The following is a 21,835-nucleotide window of genomic DNA, read 5'->3' as shown; positions in this document are numbered from 1 at the left end:
ATGAAATTCAGCCAGGGCAGGCTACCTCATCATTTCACATATACAGTGAGTAAGGGCCGGGAGGCTTGTTAGACCATTATCACGGAACTTTAGATAATTGTCTGAGATTTCAGGTTTTCCTGTTTCCCAATCTGGGCAGTTTCAAAGAGTCTGCAGAACATGAAAGGAGGATGATATTCTAGAAGCCTCAGGACATGAGGAAATCAAACACACAAAGCCACTAAAACTACAGAATGGTCACCAAGAGATGTCACTAGCAAACCCTGGGAAGAGCTGAAAATAAGGGCTCAGTTGAAGGTACTAAGTAAACTAGGGATGTTGGGATTATCTGGATTACCCATGCTGCCTGGCTGCTGTAAACAACTGGGCCAATGGTTCTCCTTAGATGAAGGTATTTTGTATCAACTGAGCTCAACTGGAGAAAAACTGACAACAACCCGACCGTAAGAGACTAAAGAAATTATTGTGGTGCCACACCATAGAAATGATATAGCTAATAAAGAAAATAAGGTACATTGATATGTTTTGATGTATAATACAGATACCTATGATATATTAGGTACAAAATGTTATACAACTGCATACAGTATGATCCTATTTTTACAGGAATAAATATACATATATATATTTAGGTAGATGCATAAAGAAAGGGAGGCAAGATAATGCCAAGCTATTAAGCGTGTTACAGAGTGGTGGCTGAGAGTGAAGGAAACCAGGATCTTTCATGTACCGCTAGGTTACTATTTTGGAATTTTTATTTATAAATTTCCCCAACTAATTTTTCTTTAGCAAAGTCAATACAAGCTTATTATAAAATTTTCAGTCACAGAAATGTACAAAACAGAAAGGGTAGTGAGATACATAGGCAGGATGGTCAAAGGGCGTTTCTGAGGAGTAGCCCCTTCCTTCTTTACCAGGGCAGGGCAGGCGGGCATGAGACTGGGGAAGGGCCACTGTGGACTCTGGCACTCCTGCTGCCCTCAGGGACGCCCACCCTGCTCATGTGCATAAAGCGAGGCACTAAGCTGAGGGTGGCACACATCTTCCAGGGCCCCAGGGACTGCACTGCAACCCACAGCCAATGTGCCAGGAAGGTTCCTCTCTGATCATCTGCTCTACAAATGGAGTCATACATAGCTCTCTAGAAAGCTTCACTTGCATGGAACCTTCTTCTCAAGGCTTGAAAAGGTTTTGTTCACCCTGTGCTCTGAGCTCTCTTCCAGCTCCCGTAGAAAACTGAGGGGCCAGCGGCCTCCCACACACATGCCCACCTGAGGAGCCTGACTGCTATCTGTTGTGCGCTGAAGCTCTGCATATGTCTCTGAACAACAGGGTTCCATGTTCTAAGAGACAAAAATATCAGTCAATTGGACAACTGTCAGTTTCAAAATGCTCAGAATTAAGATGACGGTTGCTCACTGTCTGTAGGAGCAAAAAACTAGAAAGAGTCCAAATATTTTTCAGTAAGAGTTTGGGGAAAAAATGGGGGGGGGCGGTTGGGGAAATAATTTACAGCCCATCCCCTTGCCAAAAAAAAAGAAAAAGGGTACTGAACAGTCATTACAAAGAATAGAGTGGTAGATCTATTAATACATGTATTAACATGGTGGGCAGGAAGGGGGTATGAGGAGAGAAGCCAAGATAAGCAAAAAAAGCAAATTGAAAAACACTAGGGAAGACACATTCCCGTTTCTGAGGTTGGGGGGAGTGCGTATTTATATAAGAATATAGACAGACGGGTAGGAGAGAAGAGCAGAGGACAGAGGCAGACAGCATATGAGAATGAAAGTGTATTTTTTAATGTATATATAGAAGAAAAAAAATCAAGAGAAATATACTAACTGTGAACAGTGGATATTTTTTAGAGGTGAGGAGACAGAGTGGATTACTGGTGACTTTATTTGAAGGTTTTTTATTTTCTTTAAGATCTATATTTCTGTACTGTTAGAATTTTTTTCAAATGAGCACGAAATATTAAAATAAAAATCATTAAGATTTAAATGCACTCCATACATGATAAAACTCAGATTTAACTGTGATCTCTGAGAGTAAGTTCATCCTTCTGTGTCCTTGGCATTTGTGATATAGAAGATGATTCAGTACATGAATCATAAGAGACTGTCAAGAAGTGATAACCCAGACCAGCTTCAGAGGTAGCTTTTTATTTTTTAAATAATGCATTAGGTCAGTGCTAATGGAAATCTTTACTACTTGTCAGAGTCATAAACTCCCAGGCTAAACAAGACCTCACAGTAATCCACTCCACCCCATTCCCAGACCTTCAGCCATCATATGCCCTCCTGGACAACTCAGAAGGACAACTGTCCTAATCCAGGGAACTCCAGGAAAGGAAACATCACATTTCTTAAAACAAAATGTCATGAGTGGTTGAAAGTCTCCCATCCCTTGAATATACCTCATTAAAGCAGGGTTCAGGCTACAAGTACTATTCACTCTCTCAAGTTCTATCAACCCCACTGCGAAACATCTTCACCAGTTTTCAACCTTTTCCATTAGGTTTGGATTCTATATCTATATAGTGGAAAGTACTGTATAAAATGCAACATCAGGGCACAGCCTACTCTCTCAAACTTTGTGTTGTGGACTAAATGTTTATCCCCCACCAATTCATAGGTTAAAATCCTAAACCCCAATGTGATGGTATTAGGAGGTGGGGCCTTTGGGAGGTGATTAGGTCATGAGGGTGCAGCCCTCTTGAATAGATTAGTGCCCTTATAAAAAGGACCCCAGAGAGCTCCTTATCCCTTCTGCCATGTGAGGACATAGTGAGAAGACAGTCTGTGAACTAGAAGTCCTCACCAGACACTGAATCTGCCAGTAGCTTGATCTTGGACTTCCAGCCTTTAGAACTGTGAGGAACAAATGTCTGTTGATTAAGCCCCCCAGTCTATGGTATTTTTGCTATAGCAGCCCAAAGAGACTAAGGCAGTCTGCCATGAAGATGTGCTGTCACCAAGTGATAGGGGTGTCTTTGGATAAAGCCTCATAGTCTAAATGGCCAAGTTATTATCCATAAGCAAGTTATTCATAGAGACTCAATACTCTTTATTACTAAAACTGTGTTTTTATAACAGAGCTTGTTATTATAGGAATTAAGTTTGAGGATTTAAGGACCACTATTTTGGTGATTTGTGTATAGAGCAAGATTTAAAGAAATATGAATGCCTAGGGACAATACCTCATTCATTAAGCTGTCACTGATAACAATGAAGCATTAATCTAACCTTGATTCTGCCACCTGATTTATGCAGAATGTCGACACTTAATGTGGAAAGTCCACTCAGACGTACAGATGACTTCTCAGTTTCAGCAGCACCATAAGAGGTGCCTGTACGCTCTCCTTTTATCTCTGATCAGCAAGGCCTCTCTGAGCCAAGCATGCTCAGCCCATGTGTCACGTGACTCACATCTCTGGGATACTGTGGGGATGATACACCTTCCTGCCGTCCCTGCAGCAGCTCACAGGAGGTTGTGAAGTTCTTCTGTGGATATTAAGCTTAGATTTCCCTAAGCAGAAAGGATTAGGCATTCCTTATCTTAATTCTGATTGCCTCCTAAATAAGTTTATCTAATGTTCAATCTATAATAACTGGTCTCTAGCAACCACACACACCGAGGGTTAGAAATAAAACACTGGATTATCGAAGGAAAAGTGTACAGTGTGAGGATAATATGTCTTACAGGAGAACCCTACCTAACTTTTGTTTGGGGCTTTTCCTTAAGACATGGCTTGTGAGCACAGCTCTCCAAGATGAAGATGCAAAAAATAAGTAAAAGAAAGTACATTTTTAAAGGGAGGGAACCAAGGGTGGAAAGCAGTAGGGGAGTGGGGGTGGTGCTGGGATGAACTGGGAGATTGGGAATGACACCTATACACTAATATGTATTAAATGGATAACTAATAAGAACCTGCTGTATAAAAAAAATTTAATTTAATTTAATTTTTAAAAAGTGGGGGGGGGGAATAGGTAGAATCTAAAAACTAAAACAAATGAACAAACATAAAAGAGAAACAGGTGGTTGCCAGAGAGGAAGAGGGACGGGAAAGGAGAGACATAGGTGAGGGAGATTAAGAGGTACCACCTCCCAGATGCAAAGTAAATGAGTCACAGGTATGAAATACATAGTGTAGGGAATATAGTCAATAATGATGTAATATCTTTATATGGTGTCATATCATAACTAGACTTATGATGGTGATCATTTTGAAATGTAGAGAAATGTCAAATCACTATATTGTGTTATAGGTCAATTATACTTCAAAAAACCCAAACTCCTAGAAAAATAGATCAGATTTGTGGTTACCAGAGGTGAGGGATGGGGGGAGGAGGAACTGGATGAAGGCAGTCAAAAGGAATAAACTTCCACTTATAAGATAACTAAGTACCAGGGACGTAATGTACAACACGATAAATATAATGAACACTGCTGTATGTTATATATGAAAGTTAAGAGAGTAAATCCTAAGAGTTCTCATCACAAGGAAAAGGTACTTCTTAAAATTTCCTTAACTTTGTACCTATATGAGATGATGGACATTCACTAAACTTACTGTGATAATCAGTTCATGCTGTATGTAAGTCAAATCATTATGCTGTACACCTTAAACTTATACAGCAGTGTATGTCATATCTCAGTAAAACTGGAAGAAGAAAAAATTTTCAAATAAACGGAGGGGAAAAGAATTCTGTAGGAGGGAAAAGCACTATTATTAATGATAAGAACAAAAACCGTTCTTTTTACCACTATTTTGCTTTAATTGTTCTCACTATTGTTTCATTTTCAAAGGAACTGCAGATCTGTTATTTTCAGGATAATTCAGCAGGCTTATCTTGAAATGAAGATCAGCTTTCCTGCAGATTTTCCAAGGTTCTGCGTATAAGAATTGGCTTTCAGAACTCAGAGATTGCAGAGCTGCATTGTCTACAGTTAGCTTCTAAACTCCAAGGCATACTTTCATCTTTTGAGAGACGGTTATACTAAGTTAATATTTACTGAGTCGCTACTGTGTGCCAGTGGGCCAAGTGCTCCAAGTATGTTATCTCATCTAATCCACCACAGACAGGAATCACTGCCATCATCTCCACTCTACAGATGGAAAAACTGAGGCACCATATGGCCAATCTGTCCAAGGGCATCCAACTCACAAGTAGCAGAATCAGGATTGGGACCACTGCATTCAGAAGGCTTGAAACTCACCATTCATCAGGGCCTTATCCCTAACATAACATGTAATCTCACACATCCATGCCTTTGCTCAGGCCATCTCCTCTACCTGGAAGGCCAACTATTCTTTCTTCCCTTCCCCATAGCCCTTCCCTGATAAAGAAATGCTCTTCTTTCAAGACCCACCTTTAACATTACTTCCTTTGTAAAACATCCTCCTTTCTGAGGTTAGAAACTGTAAAGATAAAGGAACCATGATAAAAATAAAGGAGAAAGAATCTGCTCTTGCTGTGGCCTGGTGGTAACCTTCCAGAAAGAACCACTGATAAACAAGGGCAAGGAGCTATCCAGTGACAGTGAACAGGCATCTCTGGGCCACATCTAGGTCAGAAGCACTTGATCAAACAACTGATTTGCAAGTCCTTCATTTCTCCTAAATATCTGGGGCAATGGGTGACCCCAGACCAAATCCCCACATGATCCAGTCTACACACTGAACCAGTGTGTCCAAAGGACCAGAACTGGGCCTCCCCATAATAAGCTTTCGTCAGCATTCCACGGTGGCCCGGCTGAGAGTTCAATGGGAGTTTACTTGTTGGGCTGAGCCAGCCCTGGCAAAGCCACAGCCTGATAAAGAAGATACAGCCGTGGGCTTCCCTGGTGGCACAGTGGTTGAGAGTCCGCCTGCTGATGCAGGGGACATGGTTTCGTACCCCGGTCCGGGAGGGTCCCACATGCCGTGGAGCGGCTGGGCCCGTGAGCCATGGCCGCTGAGGCTGCGCATCTGGAGCCTGTGCTCCGCAACGGGAGAGGCCACAACAGTGAGAGGCCCGCATACCGCTAAAAAAAAAAAAAAAAAAAAAAAAAAAGATACAGCCGAGGCTGGATCAAGGGAGGCTGGAAAATGAATAGCAGGGAGGGGATGTTTTATAACCAGCTGAGAGGGGGGATGTTTAAGGAGGCAAACAAACCAAAGTGGCCCACTTCCACAAGCTTCATTTAATTTACATTTAGCCTTCCCATTCTCAGTAATTGAATGTATTATTTATTTTGGCCAGCAATTGCTGCATGTGGCTTTCAGAAAAACAACAACAGCCTTTTACGGTTTAGCACCACAGCACTTAGAGACTTGAGCAAAACCATCAGATAAATTATTAAGCATGAAGTGGACTCCACATTCCTGCCCACCCTGCTGCAGCTTAAAGTGCAGGGGAGGTAGAGGAGGAGTCCAGAGCTCTAACACAGGGCGCGCTGACTGCCCACACCCAGGTACCAGTCTGCTCTGATGCTACTTATCTCCAGGTGTGGACCGAGGGCATCCCAGCAGGGAAACTGTCATTCCCAGCTCTCCTCCAACAGCTCTTGGGAGCAGCAAATCTTTATTTAGCTTAAGAATTTGTTTTGCTTTTTTGAAAACAAAAAATAGCAAGAAGCAAGTTGGGAGAAGAAGGATCTAGGCTTGCGGGGCCTCCACGTGCAGCTCACAGCTCTGGTATCTGCAGCTCACAACCCATTCCTAGTGTTACAGGTGACACCAAACTCAGGGATCCCCACGTGGGTCTACTACTCCTGACCTTTTTAAGAGGGAACCAGTTTATAAGATTTAAAATTTCCTAACATTAATTTAATCTAATTAATTAAGCTAATCTAACATTCATTTTGCATATCACTGGAGTTTGGGCAGTGGCCGTTAATTTTTGTTTTGTTTCCTGCAAACCCACCATCCTTACCAAAGCAGGCACTAGGAGAAAGTTCCATGTTTACTGACAAATAATGAGGACATACCTGCTCTTGTGGGACTTGCAGTCCTCGTGGGGAAAGAGGGTGTCCAGACAATAAGTAAACAAATACACACAAGTAAAAAAGCATCAGAACAAGGTAAATGCAATGAGGACAAGAGGAGGATGCCACAGAGCGTGATTGGGGAGGTGCAGCTACTTTAGCTAGAGTGGACAGGAAAGGACCCTGGAAGAGGTGAGGCTTGATTCTCATCTCTGGCCTAGTAATTTAAAAATTGCAAATATCTGGGGGTGAGATCATTCTAGAAAGAGCGAACAGCAAGTGCAAAGGCTCTGAACTGGAAGACAGCTTAGTATGTTCAAAGAACAGAAAAAAGCCGGTGTGGCTAAAGCGTGGTGTAAGATGAGGACAGAAGGCCGGAAGGCACCAGACCACACAGGGACTTTAGCCAAGGCGGCTGGTTTAATTCCAAATGCGCTAGGAGGCTACTAGAGCGCCCAGGAGTCTACAGCAAAACCAAGCAGAGTTTGAAAAGGTTCCTGGATAGCAATCATGTTTGAGGACTTTGGTGACACTGAGGCCTCAGTGGGAAGGACCCCAGCTTCCCACAGTGCTAACCCACCCACCAGCGCACCCTTTACTGGCGTCCTTCCCTTCCTGGTCTCCCCTCCCCCTCCCCCTACTGACACTCACTGGGATCGCCTCCTAAATAAACCAATCGCACGATCCTGGTTCCAGGAGGGCTCTGTACCTCGTACGGAAACGGGTCTTGGGCAGAATTTTTATACCTAATAGCAAGCTATCTAGAGTCTTCATTCTCTACTGATTAGATTCTACTACTGTATCTCTGGGGTTTTAAACAAATGCACATTGAAAACAACAGATAAACTTGAATCTGCTGTGAATAAGCAGCCCTAACTTCTAAAACTCTCTAGGGAGGTCTGAGCCACCTGACCTGGCCTGCCTGAGACAGATTTAGGAAGGTCCTTACAACAAATTACCCATGCTCTGTAATCTGTCTGACGCTATAAACGTGTGTGTGTCCGAGGCGCTTCCTACTAAAGAAACAGATTTACAACTCGTCACTTGTTGATCACTTCTTTCTTTCTTTCCTCCTTTAAGGATTCTCTCTACACACTCACATACGCATATCCACATACTGCTGAGTCTGCTTTCCTAAGGAGCCAGGAAGTGTCTGAGAGCAGAGGAGAGGAGAAAGTGAGTGATGGGCTCACCTTGGGAGAGGCACTGGTTGGCCAAGGCCACCTGACCAGAATGCAGGTAGAGATTGAGGCGGGTGAAGATTCCCACCAGGGAGGGAATGGTAATGAAGCAGTAGGCAACGCAGGCCTAGAAGAAAGGGAAGAAGCAGCAGGTTACATGGCAATGCCATCACAATGGATTAACACTCTTGTTTTCATCCACCATATATTTTCAAGTAAAAATGCTAAAATAATTAATCTCCCCATTAGGAACCCCAATTTCTCCCCCTGGCTTCTGCTGTATTTGCTTCTTTGGGAGGAGGGGGAGGGGCAACCAAGGAGAGTAATGGTGTATGAAAAATAAATCCTCATCCATCGTCGCAGGAAGTAAATAGATAACACCTAATATTGATAAGTTAAAGGAGCGGCTGTTAAAACCAATTAGTTAAAAAATACATAGGTAATTTGAAGAAGAAATTGCTAAAAAGGGTTTGAGGTGGTTGACTGAGGAGAGAGGTATATGGTGAGAAAGGGCAGGGCCGGGAGGCTTTCTTTTTCACTGTAATCTTTTTAGTATGATTTTATTTTTAAAGCATGGATATGTATTGCTTTGATAATATTTTGAGCAGCATACTCAAGAAACAAATTTCTTTCAAAGTTGGGAATTTATCAAGAGGGAAAAAAGGTACTAGGCCTTCCAGTTACAGGCACAAGCCAGAGGTAGCTCAGCTGGCACACAAAATTGCAAATCCATTTCTCAACCCCCTCCCTGTAACATGTATCAAAAGTCAGACTCCTTTGATCATTTCTTTTCAAAGCATTAAGAAAACTGGTCAGTCAGAGATATGCAAGGAAAAATCTGGAAAATCAATACTAAACCACCCTTAATCTTTTTCTGGGAATAGCAATTCAGAAACTCGAAAAAGGAACAGCCCACTGGAGTTCAAAGTCTGTGAGTCTTATCTTTAGAACATACCCGGACAAATGCAGCCGTCTTTCTGGAATGATTTCCTTTCATTACTTTTCTTGTTTCCATTGCCAACCGGTTCACACTCTAGATTAATCAGTAAAACAGAAATGGGAATGAAATGCTGGCTGATTCAGATTAACATCTTCCAGAAAGATTTAGACATTAACTGCATACAAGTCAATGAGAACAAGCTAACCGGAACCAAGACTAGTGAGCACCAAACCCTGAAATGGCAAAGGGGTCATCAGGCCAGATTCAATCTCGGCTTCAGCAAACATCTCCAAGGGACACTCGCTGAGTTAAGTCATGCCTATCAACCGGCGTAATAAATGAATATTTTCTGGTTTAATGAATAGCTAGGGTTCACTTATTCCATTTCCAGAAATCCCACACACTAAGCTTAAGATCTTAGAGATCTTAACAGAAACCTCCAAAACTGGATGCAGACCATACAAAGTAGCTCTGCAACACTAACAGTAACCGTAAGAACAGTATAATAGCAGCCACATCATCACTTATAGAAAATCAGGTGCTGTTCTAGGAGCTACATGTTCCGAGCTCATTTAATCCTTATAAGTCTTATATTTAATCCTTATAAATAGGTCTGAAGCTTAGTAATGCTACAAAATCTGATAACCAGCAGACAAACACACATAAAAAGGTTATTTTCCTTGAATTTACACGAAGCAACTCAAGGACCTTAGGGAATCTTTACACAAATATAAAAATTTTGGACCTATGGTTCCCAAACTGTATACCATGACATCCCAGGGTGTTGCAGAAAAATCACAGGGGCACCACATTTTTTGGACAACCGCAGCAAGGCTCAAGGGTTGAACACTATGCAAAGCACTAGTGTGAGGGAGCTCATAGACCATGGTACATTCCTTGCAGTCATTTCATATCTTTGCAAAATTGGGTTTTTAGCAGATGCTGTGATAAAAAGCACTGTGCAAAAATTAATGCGGAGAAAAAAATCTATCTGGAATGGGAGATAAAGTAGTGGTGTCCCATCTGATTCCAAGGTTTAAGAAGTTGTGCAGTGTTCAATAGATGCATATACTTTATTAGTAAGTAAGTATGATGATTTAAGAATGGAATGAAAATACATTATTTTTCTTTCAGTTTATGTATATTGTTGGTTCAGAGGGCTGTCAAGTTGTTAGGACACAAATTCTTAAGTTGTTTGAACTTAATTTCTTAAATAACAGAACTGTTATTTCTTCCTTTTGGCCTAAGGGCACCATGAAAAGTTACTGAAAGGCACCATGATCCAAGAAAGCTGGGACTCTGGTTAGGCAACAAGAAATTCTAATGAGGTTAGTATTTCTATAACTAAATAATCAATGCAACTCACTTAACTCTTTGCTGTTGGCACGCAGGAATGAGAATATGAAAATTTCAGAGAAAAAGAGGCCAATAAAACCACTCAAAGGCTTAAGCAAAGTTGCAGATTTTATTAACCTTTGAGAAAACACCTTTCATGCCTTGGGAACAGAAGCAATATGGAGCCAGAAGAATCCCAGATTAAAATTGATGCATGCCTCAATGATCAATAAATATGTATTGAGAGAACACATGAATGCATGAAAATCCTTACATGAATCAATTGCACAAGAACAGGTTCCAGATTGCAAAACATCGACCTGGCCTCAACGTAAAAACTCAGCTGTTGTTCAAAATCACGGCCAAAGGACACCTAGAGTCAAGGAGAAAGATGCTGATGATGTTATCTCCATTGTGAGCACACAATTGGAAAGCTTTTGCCTGAGCTCGTGGGGGCAGGGGAGATGCTGTGATGACAAGTCACCCCAAATCCCACAGCTATAAATGGTGGCTATCTCAGTCATATGTAAGCAAACACACACATCCGTGCACCGCAATATACTCTAGTTAGACTTCCCATGACTTCACCCAGCACACAGCGGAAACGTTACTATTACCACCTCATCTTCATGACATTGGCATTGTTGTAGAACACAAAAAGACCAAAGGGTATAAAACAGAATCTCAAAATGTAAAGAGGATTTCCCAGGCAAGAAGGAAACCAATGGAATGGAAATGATAGAATTTTGTTTATCAGCTGTGGCCTTTTGACAGAACACAGATTTGGTGATTGGGAGCCATTTGTCAGAGGGGCTTAGGTTCCCTTATGAACCCTTATGTTCCCTCATAAGGGCCAAACCTTTCTGCTTCCTGAAGGGGATTCCAACCTCAGCAGCTCACTGGTGGCTGCTAGAGCCATAGATGGATGTTTTTCCACCATTAAAAAATCCCCTCTACTCCTATTTCTTCAAATTTATGAACAGCTGGTTGGTAGGACAAAGTTTACTGCTACAGCAATCATTTTTGTCTGGAGGAGGTTTAATGTCACATTTTCCATTATAGCTATCAGGTTTCACATCTTATTTCCTCATATTCCTTTCCATTATAACTGGGTGGCTTTCAGATAAACCCATAAAAGGATAAATACCACGTGATCAGCATATAACTCAGGGGAACAAGAGAGGCACCTGGTGACAGTCATAGGTATTCAATACATAAAAAGGCTAATCCTGAATTTTCATCAAAATTGGTATTTTACCCACAGTTAAATTGACCCCTGATGTTGAATGAGTCACATTTTCAAGGTGATTTTCAAAGTGATCTAGGTACTTTCATCTCAGTCAGCTTTTGTCTTGATTTTCCTATTCCAACAGCAGATACTGGCAGCAGTGGGTATTTTAGATTTGTGCCCTGAGAATTAAGGCAAAGGTTGTTCTGGTGGGGATGGACTGGTGGGTTATTCCCAAAGAAGCCTGCAACAATGCCTCCTGCTCTGCTTGTCCCTTCGCAGTGTCCCTGTAGACTCTTCCCATCCGAAGGTGGAGCCTGCTTTCCCCCACTTCCAGAGGGCTGGCCCTGGGACTTGCTTTGACCAACAGAATGAAGCAGGAAGCAGCACAGATCACTGTGTGATTTCTGAACCTCCAAAGGCCCCGCAGCTTCTGATTTCGCCCTCACCGCACAAGAGCTCACTGAGATGAGTGAATGATGAGACAATGATGGAGAGAAAGAGGTCACATGGCCGAGAAATAAGCCACCCCAGCCGACAGCCACCACCAAGACCCCAGACACGTGCTCAAGGCTGTCCTGGATCCTCCAGCCCCAGTTCTGCCATACCTCTGACATCATACAGAGCGGCCTGGTTATCCAGCCAACCCACAGAATTGTAAGAATTAATAAAACACTGTTATTTTAAGCCACTAAGTTTGGGGTGAGTTGTTATACAGCACTTGGTAACTAGGATGCATGGAGAGTGAACACTTGGCATTTCTCCCCCCGACCTGACCCCCAAATTGTTTTCACCAGCATCTGATGAGCAGCACATCAGGTGCTTCAGGAAGCCCCTTCTCCAGGGAGTTCCCTGGTGGCCTGGGGCTTAGGATTCTGGGCTTTCACTGCCATGGCCCAGGTTCCATCCCTGGTCAGGGAACTGAGATCCCACAAGCCGCACAGCATGGCCAAAATAAATAAAAAAAAAAAGAAAAGAAAAAATTTAAACTGGCTTTATTTTGTTTTTTTTTTTTTTTTTTTTTTTTTTGCGGTATGCGGGCCTCTCACTGCTGCGGCCTCTCCCGTTGCGGAGCACAGGCTCCGGACGCGCAGGCCTAGCGGCCATGGCTCACGGGCTTAGTCGCTCCGCGGCATGTGGGATCTTCCCGGACCAGGGCACGAACCCGTGTCTCCTGCATCGGCAGGCGGATTCTCAACCACTGCGCCAGCAGGGAAGCCCCTAAACTGGCTTTATTAAAAAGAAAAAAAAAAGGAAGCCCCTTCTCCCACTCCTGGTCCACATGATTCGGTTGCCCAGGTATGCCTGTCTCCCTAGCCTGGCCGATCAGCGTGTTCATTCTTTCTCAAGCAGCATTTGCTCAGAGATGAGCTGGTGATCCAAACGAATCCAAAGAGACTCAGCCCCGGGACTTCTGCTGGAGCCCTTCCGGCTGGGCTGCGGAGCTGGAAGGAATGGAAACCCGGAGCTCTTACGGGGAGTGAGCCTGCCTGGGAAGGGCGCCAAGAGTGAAGAGCCACGAGCCAAAGACACACACATGGCAGGTCCTGACACCACCACAGAGACCCCAAGCCCAGATGGCCCTTCTGAGAGGTCCCTTCCTGGACTTTGTGTCACATCAGCCAGCAAGTCCCCGCCCACCCTCCCCTTTTTATTTTTTCCTTAAGCCAGTTTGTCTTGGCTCTCCTTGCCCCCAGGGGAGTGCTGGCTAATATAAGTTGTTTTCTAATTTCATCTTATCTCAATAAAAATGAAAAGCACCAGGGAACATAATGTTAACTGCTTTCACCAGAGGAAGGATAAACAATTACATCACATTTCCAAGTACACTGAAACTTCTTCCCCAATACTTACCATTTTTATAAATCCATTAATCAAATATGCCAGCATTCTTTTCTCATCCTCAAGAGTGAGTGCACTAAAATCAATAATTGTACATAATTAACATTGAGATGATAAATGAAAGTTTCCAAAGGGAAAAAAAGTATTAGAAGTAAGCAACCTAACAGGTAAGAACATTTTGCATTTTCTAGATTTAAAAAACTTCCATGTATGTGTTTCTTTTGATGAAAATATGTAATCTAAATTAACATAATTTAAATGTGTTTCTAATTTCTCTCAAAGATGCTGTTCTCAAGATATATTTATTAACAGCAAAAGAGAAGGTAACTCTCTTCTTTGGAATTTGGATAGGCAGGTCCAACTTCAAATTTTGTATTTCAGAGAAATTTCATTCAAAATTTTACTATAAAAAGTTTAAACATATAGCAAAGTTGAAATTATACAGTGAACACCAATACACCCTACTATTATCATTTTACAATATTTGCTTTATCATATAACTCTCCATCACTCTCTCCATCCATCAATCTACCTTACTTTGGAGATGCAGCTTAAATTAAGTCACAGATCTCAGGTGCTACTGTTTAATAGCAAATTTAATATAAATATAAATGAAAAAATGTCAAGTCCTTATAGCTTTGATAATACATGTAAAGGTTTATAAAGAGTTCTCCAAATTTATTTTAAAAAACTTTAAGAGCCAAAGACCAAGGCTCCTGTTTATTGGTTTGTTCTAAGGGAAAACAAGTCTGTATTGGCAAAGACTACATACTGTCCTCCAATATGCAGTGTCCCCTTCATTCTTGGAGACTACATTTCCCAAACTCCTCTGTAGCTACGAGTAGTCACATGACAATTCTGGACAATGGGATGTGAATGCGAGTGATGTATGAGCCTCCCAAGTTGTGTCCCTACAAGGAGGGTGCTGTCCTCCAATGCCTGCAGGCTGCAACACAGACACAGCTGAGGTAAGGCACCTCCACCAGGAAGCAAGGACAACACCCCGGAGGGATAGCAGAGCAGTAAGACAAGAAACTTGGGCTCCTGGATGATGTTCTAGAGCAGAGCTACCCCACCACCACCTTTTGGCTTCACACTTCCCGTAACAGAAATACATCTTCTATTTCGCTTAGGCCAAAAACCAATGTCCTACTAATACAAGTACCTTTCTAAATGTTTTTTGTGTCTTTATTTCTATTTTTGTGCAACTAAAGTCTATCAGTTCCATTTATTATAAAAAGTCTGGATATTTTAATTTTGAAAACTACTTGTGAAGCTGAAAGCACAAAGTCATGAAATAAAGATTCTAAAATTCAGGGGGAAAAAAAAAAAGAAATACAATTCATCTTTGTTGATGGTTAAGTTCCAAAACAATTTTCTCATTTCTTGTAACATTTTCCTGTGAATCAAGCTGCTGTGTTTAAAAATCCTTTGGGGACCAAAATTTCTGCCACAAATAAGCAGGAACTGCCTCAAGCACAGTCAAATGGAAACATGTAATAAAAAAGAAAAAAAAGATAAGACAAAACTAGAAAGCAGAGGAGATAATTTGGCTTTTGACCCAAAAGTAAGGCCCATGGGTAGGTCTGACCCTCAAGTATACTCAACAAACTAAAGTCCTTCATGTAAAGAATATAAGCAATTTTATTTGAATTTTTAAAAATTGGCTAATATTGAGAAAAAACTTAACGGCTATGTTACTGGATGAGTGAACTCATTATTATACTATCTGCTGCTCTCAGAAATCTCCAGGAGACATGGAGTATGAGTTCACTTGGATGAAACCAGCCTTTTCCTCCCAACAGAAATCCCTTTGTAAAAACATCTGCCATCTCATTTTCTCAGGAAGGTTACCCTCAGCTCAGCCTCCCTTCTCCCTTGGACTGGAATGTCCTTGTTAACATGTATCTTAATAGACCCCATAAAATAATATTATTCCCAGTGGCAGCTTAAAGCAGTAATTCCCTAATGTACTATTATGTGGCATTAAGACCCAATCCAGGCTCGTTTCAGCCTTAAACATGGCTTACTTCACAGAGTCATGCATGGTCTTGCAAACGTGCAGAAGGGCGTTCAGAATGACAGGGTCCTTAGTGGGCTCTTGCTGATGCCTAGAAGACATTTAGAGATAACAGTAAAAGCCATGTCCACTGAGACCACAGAAAGCACAGATTTAGTTCTCATCTATGATACATATGTGAGAAGCAGTAAATTATCTGGTTGGCATTTAACATGGCCCAGATCATCAGCAATGGGCAATGACCTAGTTTTCTCTTAATTCTCCTTTAAATAACAAGTTTGCTCTTCTAACATATCATAACTTCTCCTAACTACAAAATCATGGTAAAACGGATACATTTCCTAAGCCAGGCAAAGGGCAAATCTGTTTTCTTACCATGTTTCTTGAACTTCTAAAGCTGTCCAACAACCTGTCCCTAACTGTGTTAAGTGCCAGGCAAAATTATTAATTTGGTTTCTCAAATAACATAAAAGGACACGCTCTTATAACAAATCTTTTTTATTTTTGGCCGCACCACGTGCCATATGGGATCTTAGTTCCCCAAGCAGGGATGGAACCTACACCCCCTACAGTGGAGGCATGGAGTCTCTCTCTCTCTCTTTTTAAAAATATTTATTTATTTATTTATCTATCTATCAATCAGGCTGCATCGGATCTTAGTTGTGGCACACAGGATCTTCACTGCGTCATTTGGGATCTTTAGTTGCAGCACATGGGATCTAGTTCCCCGACCAGGTATTGAACCTGGGTCCCCTAAATTGGAAGCACGGAATCTTACCCACTGGACCACCAGGGAAGTCCCAACAAATCTTTATGTAAGTAAAGTAGGTATACTTGTTGCAAGCATATGTAATTAACCTTCTAGAAAGGTAATACAAGGAAAGCTTAAAACATACATTCCAGCAACTTCTAACTCAATTTTCCAAACTCTGATTACTTGAGTTCCATCTTAACATATTTTTTAATCATATTTACATACTTAATATTTAAAGGGACTTGAACTTTTAACTTAACCTTGTCCTAAAGAATAATACATTTGAAGTCACTGATTAAACTAGTTATATATTATCTAACATACTTTAAAAAAAATACACGTTTTAAAATAAAAATCTCTCTTCCATGTACCACCTGAAAGTATTTCATGTACCATCAGCAGTAGGCAGTTTTGGGAAAACAGATTTAATCAATATAATGAAAGGAACTAAGTTGAAAACTGATCACAAATCTACACACCAAAGATAGAAACCTTTCTACCTCTGGTATCTTGAGAAGAATGACTTTATCTTTTAAAATGACACTTCCTAAATAGTACATCAATAGATTGCTCCTTCCCAAATCACAGGAGTGAGACATGGGTGATGGTCAGGCTCTGTTAACATTTATTACTTTGTCTTCTTAAGCTAATTATAAACTTTTATCATGACTGCTCTTTTTAATGTGGTTTTTCTCTCAATGTTATTTTACGTATAAATATATCACTACACCACAGGCCCTCAAAATACATAAATTGATTTCTTATCAACAGGTTTTACAAGGGCAGCAGGAATTGAAGCTTCTGATTACATCATGTTACACTTACTTGATAAAAACTTCCATGATGCATTTGCAAACCTCCACCCGCACACTCTCTTTTTGGAACATGTCCAGAAATGGCAGAAATTTTTCCTAAAAAAGATAATAAAAGCACTCTACCTGCAATTTACACAAGTTACTGGCAGGAATTTGTGGGTTACTTTTTCTTTGAAGGGCAAAAGGGAGGACGAGTTGTTCATCTTTCTGAGGCAGATCTGATCAGGACTCACATGAAAGCAAGGAGAGAACTCTGAGGATTTTAAAACTATTACTATTAAAACAAATTGCACATGCCCAAGGACCAGGGCTCGGACCAGTTAACATTTTGGCGAATCATCTGCACAACCTTTAGATGAGCATAAGCTCTTCTTGGTAGCAGAAGGCAAAGGGGGCTTCAATCTTTTAATGACTGTATAGAGGAACAGAGAAAGAAGAGTCAGAGTTGTTCAGAGCAGCTTCTGCAACCTGACCCCTCATTCAGTGGCTGTGTGACCTTAAGCAAGTTACTCCACCTCTTCCAGCATCCGTTTCCTCATCTGTAAAGTGGGACTCTTTACTACTCCTGCCTTCCCAGTGGTGTTCTGAAAATGATCTGAGGAAATCCATGTAAAGTCCATAGAAAAGATCAACAAAACTAAAAGCTGGTTCTTTGAAAAGATAAACAAAATTGATAAACCTTTAGCCAGACTCATCAAGAAAAAATGGGAGAGGGCCCAAATCAGTAAAATTAGACATGAAAAAGAAGTAACAACTGATACCCAGTAATACAAAGAACTGTAAGAGACTACTACAAGCAACTATATGCCAACAAAACAGACAATCTAGAAGAAATGGAAAAATTATTAGAAAGGTACAATCTCCCAAGAGTGAACCAGTAAGAAATAGAAAATATAAAACAGACCAATTACAAGTATTAAAATTGATCTATGATTAAGAAACTCCCAACAAATAAAAGTCCAGGATCAGATGGCTTCACAGGCAAATTCTATCAAACATTTAGAGAGGAGTTAATAAACTATTCCAAAAAATTAACTCATTCTATGAGGCCACCATCACCCTGATACCAAAATCAGACAAAGATACCATCAAAAAGAAAATTACAGGCCAATATCACCGATGAACATAGATGCAAAAATCCTCAACAAAATATTGAATACTAGCAAACTGAATCCAACAGTACATTAAAAAGATCAAACACCATGAACAAATGGGATCATTATCCCAAGGATGCAAGGATTTTTCAATATCCACGAGTCAATCAGTGTGATACACCACATTAATAAATTGAAGAATAAAAACCACTATGATCATCTCGATAGATGCAGAAAAAGCTTTTGATAAAATTCAACATCCATTTATGATAAAAACTCTCCAGAAAGTGGGTATAGAGGGGACCTACCTCAACATAATAAATGCCACATATGACAAACCCACAGCTAACATCATACTCAATGGCAAAAAGCTGAAAGCATTTCCTCTAAGATCAGGAACAAGACAAGGATGTCCACTCTCAGCACTTTTATTCAACATAGTTTTGGAAGTCCTAGCCATAGCAATCAGAGAAGGAAAAGAAACAAAAGGAACCCAAATTGGAAAAGAAGAAGTAACACTGTCACTGTTTACAGATGACATGATACTATACATAGAAAACCCCAAAGACACTACTGGAAAACTACTAGAGCTTGCTCATCAATGAAATCGGTAAAGTTGCAGGATACAAAATTAATACATAGGGATCTGTTGCATTTCTATACACTAACAATGAAAGGTCAGAAAGAGAAACTAAGGCAACAATCCCATTTATCATTGCATCAAAAAGAATAAAATGCCTAGGAATAAACTTACCTAAGAAGGCAAAAGACCTGTACTCCAAAAACTTTAAGATGCTGATGAAAGAAATAAAAAATGACACAGGGCTTCCCTGGTGGAGCAGTGGTTGAGAGTCCACCTGCAGATGCAGGGGACATGGGTTTGTGCCCCAGTCAAGGAAGATACCACATGCCACGGAGCAGCTGGGCCTGCGAGCCATGGCCGCTGGGCCTGCGAGCCATGGCCACTGAGCCTGCCCAACTGGAGCCTGTGCTCCGCAACAGGAGAGGCCACAACAGTGAGAGGCCCGCGTACAGCAAAAAAAAAAAAAAAAAAAAAAAAAAAGACACAAACAAATGGAAAGATATATACCATGTTCTTGGATTGGAAGAATCAATGTTGTCAAAACAACTATATTATCCAAGGAAACCTACAGATTCAATGCAAATCTTATCAAATTACCAACTGCATTTTTCACAGAACTAAAAAAAATTTTTTAATTTGTATGGAAATACAAAAGACCCGAATATCCAAAGCAATCTTGAGAAAGAAAAATGGAACTGGAGGAATCAGGCTCCCTGACTTCAGACTATACTACAAAGCTACAGTAATCAAGTCAGTATGGTACTGGCACAAAAACCGAAATACAGATCAATGGAACAGGATAGAAGGCCCAGAGATAAACCCATACACATATGGTCAGTTAATCTACAAAAAAGGAGGCAAGGATATACAATGGAAAAAAGACAGTCTCTTCAATAAGTGGTGCTGGGAAAACTGGACAGCTACATGCAAAAGAATGAAATTAGAACATTCTCTAACACCATACACAAAAATAAACTCAAAAGAGATTAAAGACCTAAACGAAAGACCAGATACTATAACACTTCTGGAGGAAAATGTAGGCAAGACACTCTTTGTCATAAATTGCAACAATATCTTTTTGGATCTGTCTTCTAGAGTAATGGAAATAAAAAACAAAAATAAACAAATGGAACCTAATTAAACTTAAAAAGCTTTTGCATAGCAAAGGAAACAATAAACAAAACAAAAAGACAGCCTACAGAATGGGAGAGAATATTTGCAAATGATGTGACTAACAAGGGATTAATCTCCAAAATATACAGAACAACTCATACAGCTCAGTATCAAAAAATCAACCCAATCAAAAAATAAACAGAAGATCTAAAATGACATTTCTCCAAAGAACATGTACAGATGGCCAAAAGGCACATGAAAAGATGCTCAACATTGTTAATTATTAGAGAAATGCAAATCAAAACTACAATGATGTATCACCTCACACCCAAAAGAATGGCCATAATCATAAAGTCTACAAATAATAAATGCTGGAGAGGGTGTGAAGAAAAAGGAACCCTCCTACAGTGCTGGTGGGAATGTAAATTGATACAGACACTATGGAGAAGAGTATGGGGGTTCCTTAAAAAACTAAAAACAGAGCTACCATATGATCCAGCAATTCCACTCCTGGGCATATATCTGGAGAAAAACATAATTCGAAAAGATATATGCACCCCAATAGCAGCACTATCTACAACAGCCAAGATGTGGAAGCAACCTAAGTGTCCATTGACAGATGAATGGATAAATAAGATGTGGTGTGTATGTATATATGTGTACACACACACACACACACACAGGAATATTACTCAGCCATAAAAAAGAATGAAATAATAACATTTGCAACAACGTGGATGGACCTAGAGATTACCATACTAAGTGAAGTAAGCCAGACAGAGAAAGACAAATATCATAGGATACTGCTTGTATGTAGAATCTAAGAAAAGGATACAAATGAACTTATTTACAAAACAGAAATAGACTCACAGACATAGAAACTTATGGTTACCAAAGGGGAGTAAGTGAGAGAGATAAATTAGAGGAGTTTAGGATTAAAATATACACACTACTATATATAAAATAGATAGCCAACAAGGACCTACTGTATAGCACAGGGAACTATACTCAGTATCTTATAATAACCTATAATGGAAGAGAATGTAAAAAAAGAATATATATATATATACATATAACTGAATCACCTTACTGTACACTCGAAACTAACACAACATTGTAAATCAACTATATTTCAATAAAAATTAAAGAAAAAAAAAGTTCTAGCACAGTGCTTGGGGCATGGCAAAAGTCCAATAAATAACAGCCTTTATTATTAAATAAACAAAAGCTTACTGGAAACAGAAGCAGGAAGAGGGAAAAGGAAAGTTGAAGGCAGGGCAGAGAGTGTTACTACACAGAGAATCACCTAGATTGGTATGTGACCAGGGCACTGCAGCAAATGAGAAGGGGGTCACAGGATATTTAAAATTTTTGAGGGAAATATAATAAATTTCAACTCTGTCAGACACTGAGACAACTATTAGCTTGATGTATATCATAGTTTCAACATTAGATTGTATGATAAAAAGCAGGTACCATGCGAAAATCAATGAGGAAGAGGATATCCAATTTGATTCCAAGGTTTGAGAAGTTGTGTGATACCCAGTAGGTACACATATCCCACAGTAAGTAATGAATGAAATAAAGACAATACTTTTCTATCAGTCTATGTGTATTATATTCTCAAGTGCTGCTTAAGTTGTCATGACATAAATATTTAAATTGTTTAAACCTTACTAGTTTTTTTTTTTTTTAATAAAAAACAGAACTGTTAAGTACTTCTCTTGGTCTAGGACACCATGAAAAAATTACTGAGACACTAAAGGAACCTCTGAGTCAGATACAAATTTCCAAAGATAGTTAAGGAAAGTTACTTACCACTGAAAAAAGAACTGAGAAATCATGGAAGTGTGCAATTACTTTCTTAATTATTGACTGAAGCTGCAAAACAAAATGAAAAACACATCTTTAATAAAACTTTGATATTTTTAAAAAGGCAACCCTGCCCATAGTTTGAAATC

General features: G+C 40.2%; 1 protein-coding gene across 2 annotated transcripts in view; it reads right to left on the bottom strand.

Annotated features, from left to right (window-relative positions):
* The window catches only part of VPS35L (VPS35 endosomal protein sorting factor like), a 130,778-nt gene that overhangs the window by 29,965 nt on the left and 78,978 nt on the right, over nucleotides 1-21,835 (bottom strand). For both annotated transcript variants that reach the window (XM_059036954.2, XM_067012677.1), the window contains exons 20-26: nucleotides 21,693-21,755; nucleotides 17,095-17,180; nucleotides 15,526-15,606; nucleotides 13,508-13,571; nucleotides 10,700-10,798; nucleotides 9,106-9,183; nucleotides 8,163-8,277 (exon numbers count right to left, since the gene is read on the bottom strand). In XM_059036954.2, coding sequence (XP_058892937.1) covers nucleotides 8,163-8,277; nucleotides 9,106-9,183; nucleotides 10,700-10,798; nucleotides 13,508-13,571; nucleotides 15,526-15,606; nucleotides 17,095-17,180; nucleotides 21,693-21,755 — 586 coding nt within the window. The remainder of the gene's footprint in view (nucleotides 1-8,162; nucleotides 8,278-9,105; nucleotides 9,184-10,699; nucleotides 10,799-13,507; nucleotides 13,572-15,525; nucleotides 15,607-17,094; nucleotides 17,181-21,692; nucleotides 21,756-21,835) is intronic.

Source organism: Kogia breviceps, chromosome 14 (assembly GCF_026419965.1).
Source record: "Kogia breviceps isolate mKogBre1 chromosome 14, mKogBre1 haplotype 1, whole genome shotgun sequence".
Taxonomy (NCBI): domain Eukaryota; kingdom Metazoa; phylum Chordata; class Mammalia; order Artiodactyla; family Physeteridae; genus Kogia; species Kogia breviceps.
The sequence above is the reverse complement of the archived record's forward strand: the minus strand, read 5'-3'. Positions and strand labels throughout refer to the sequence as shown.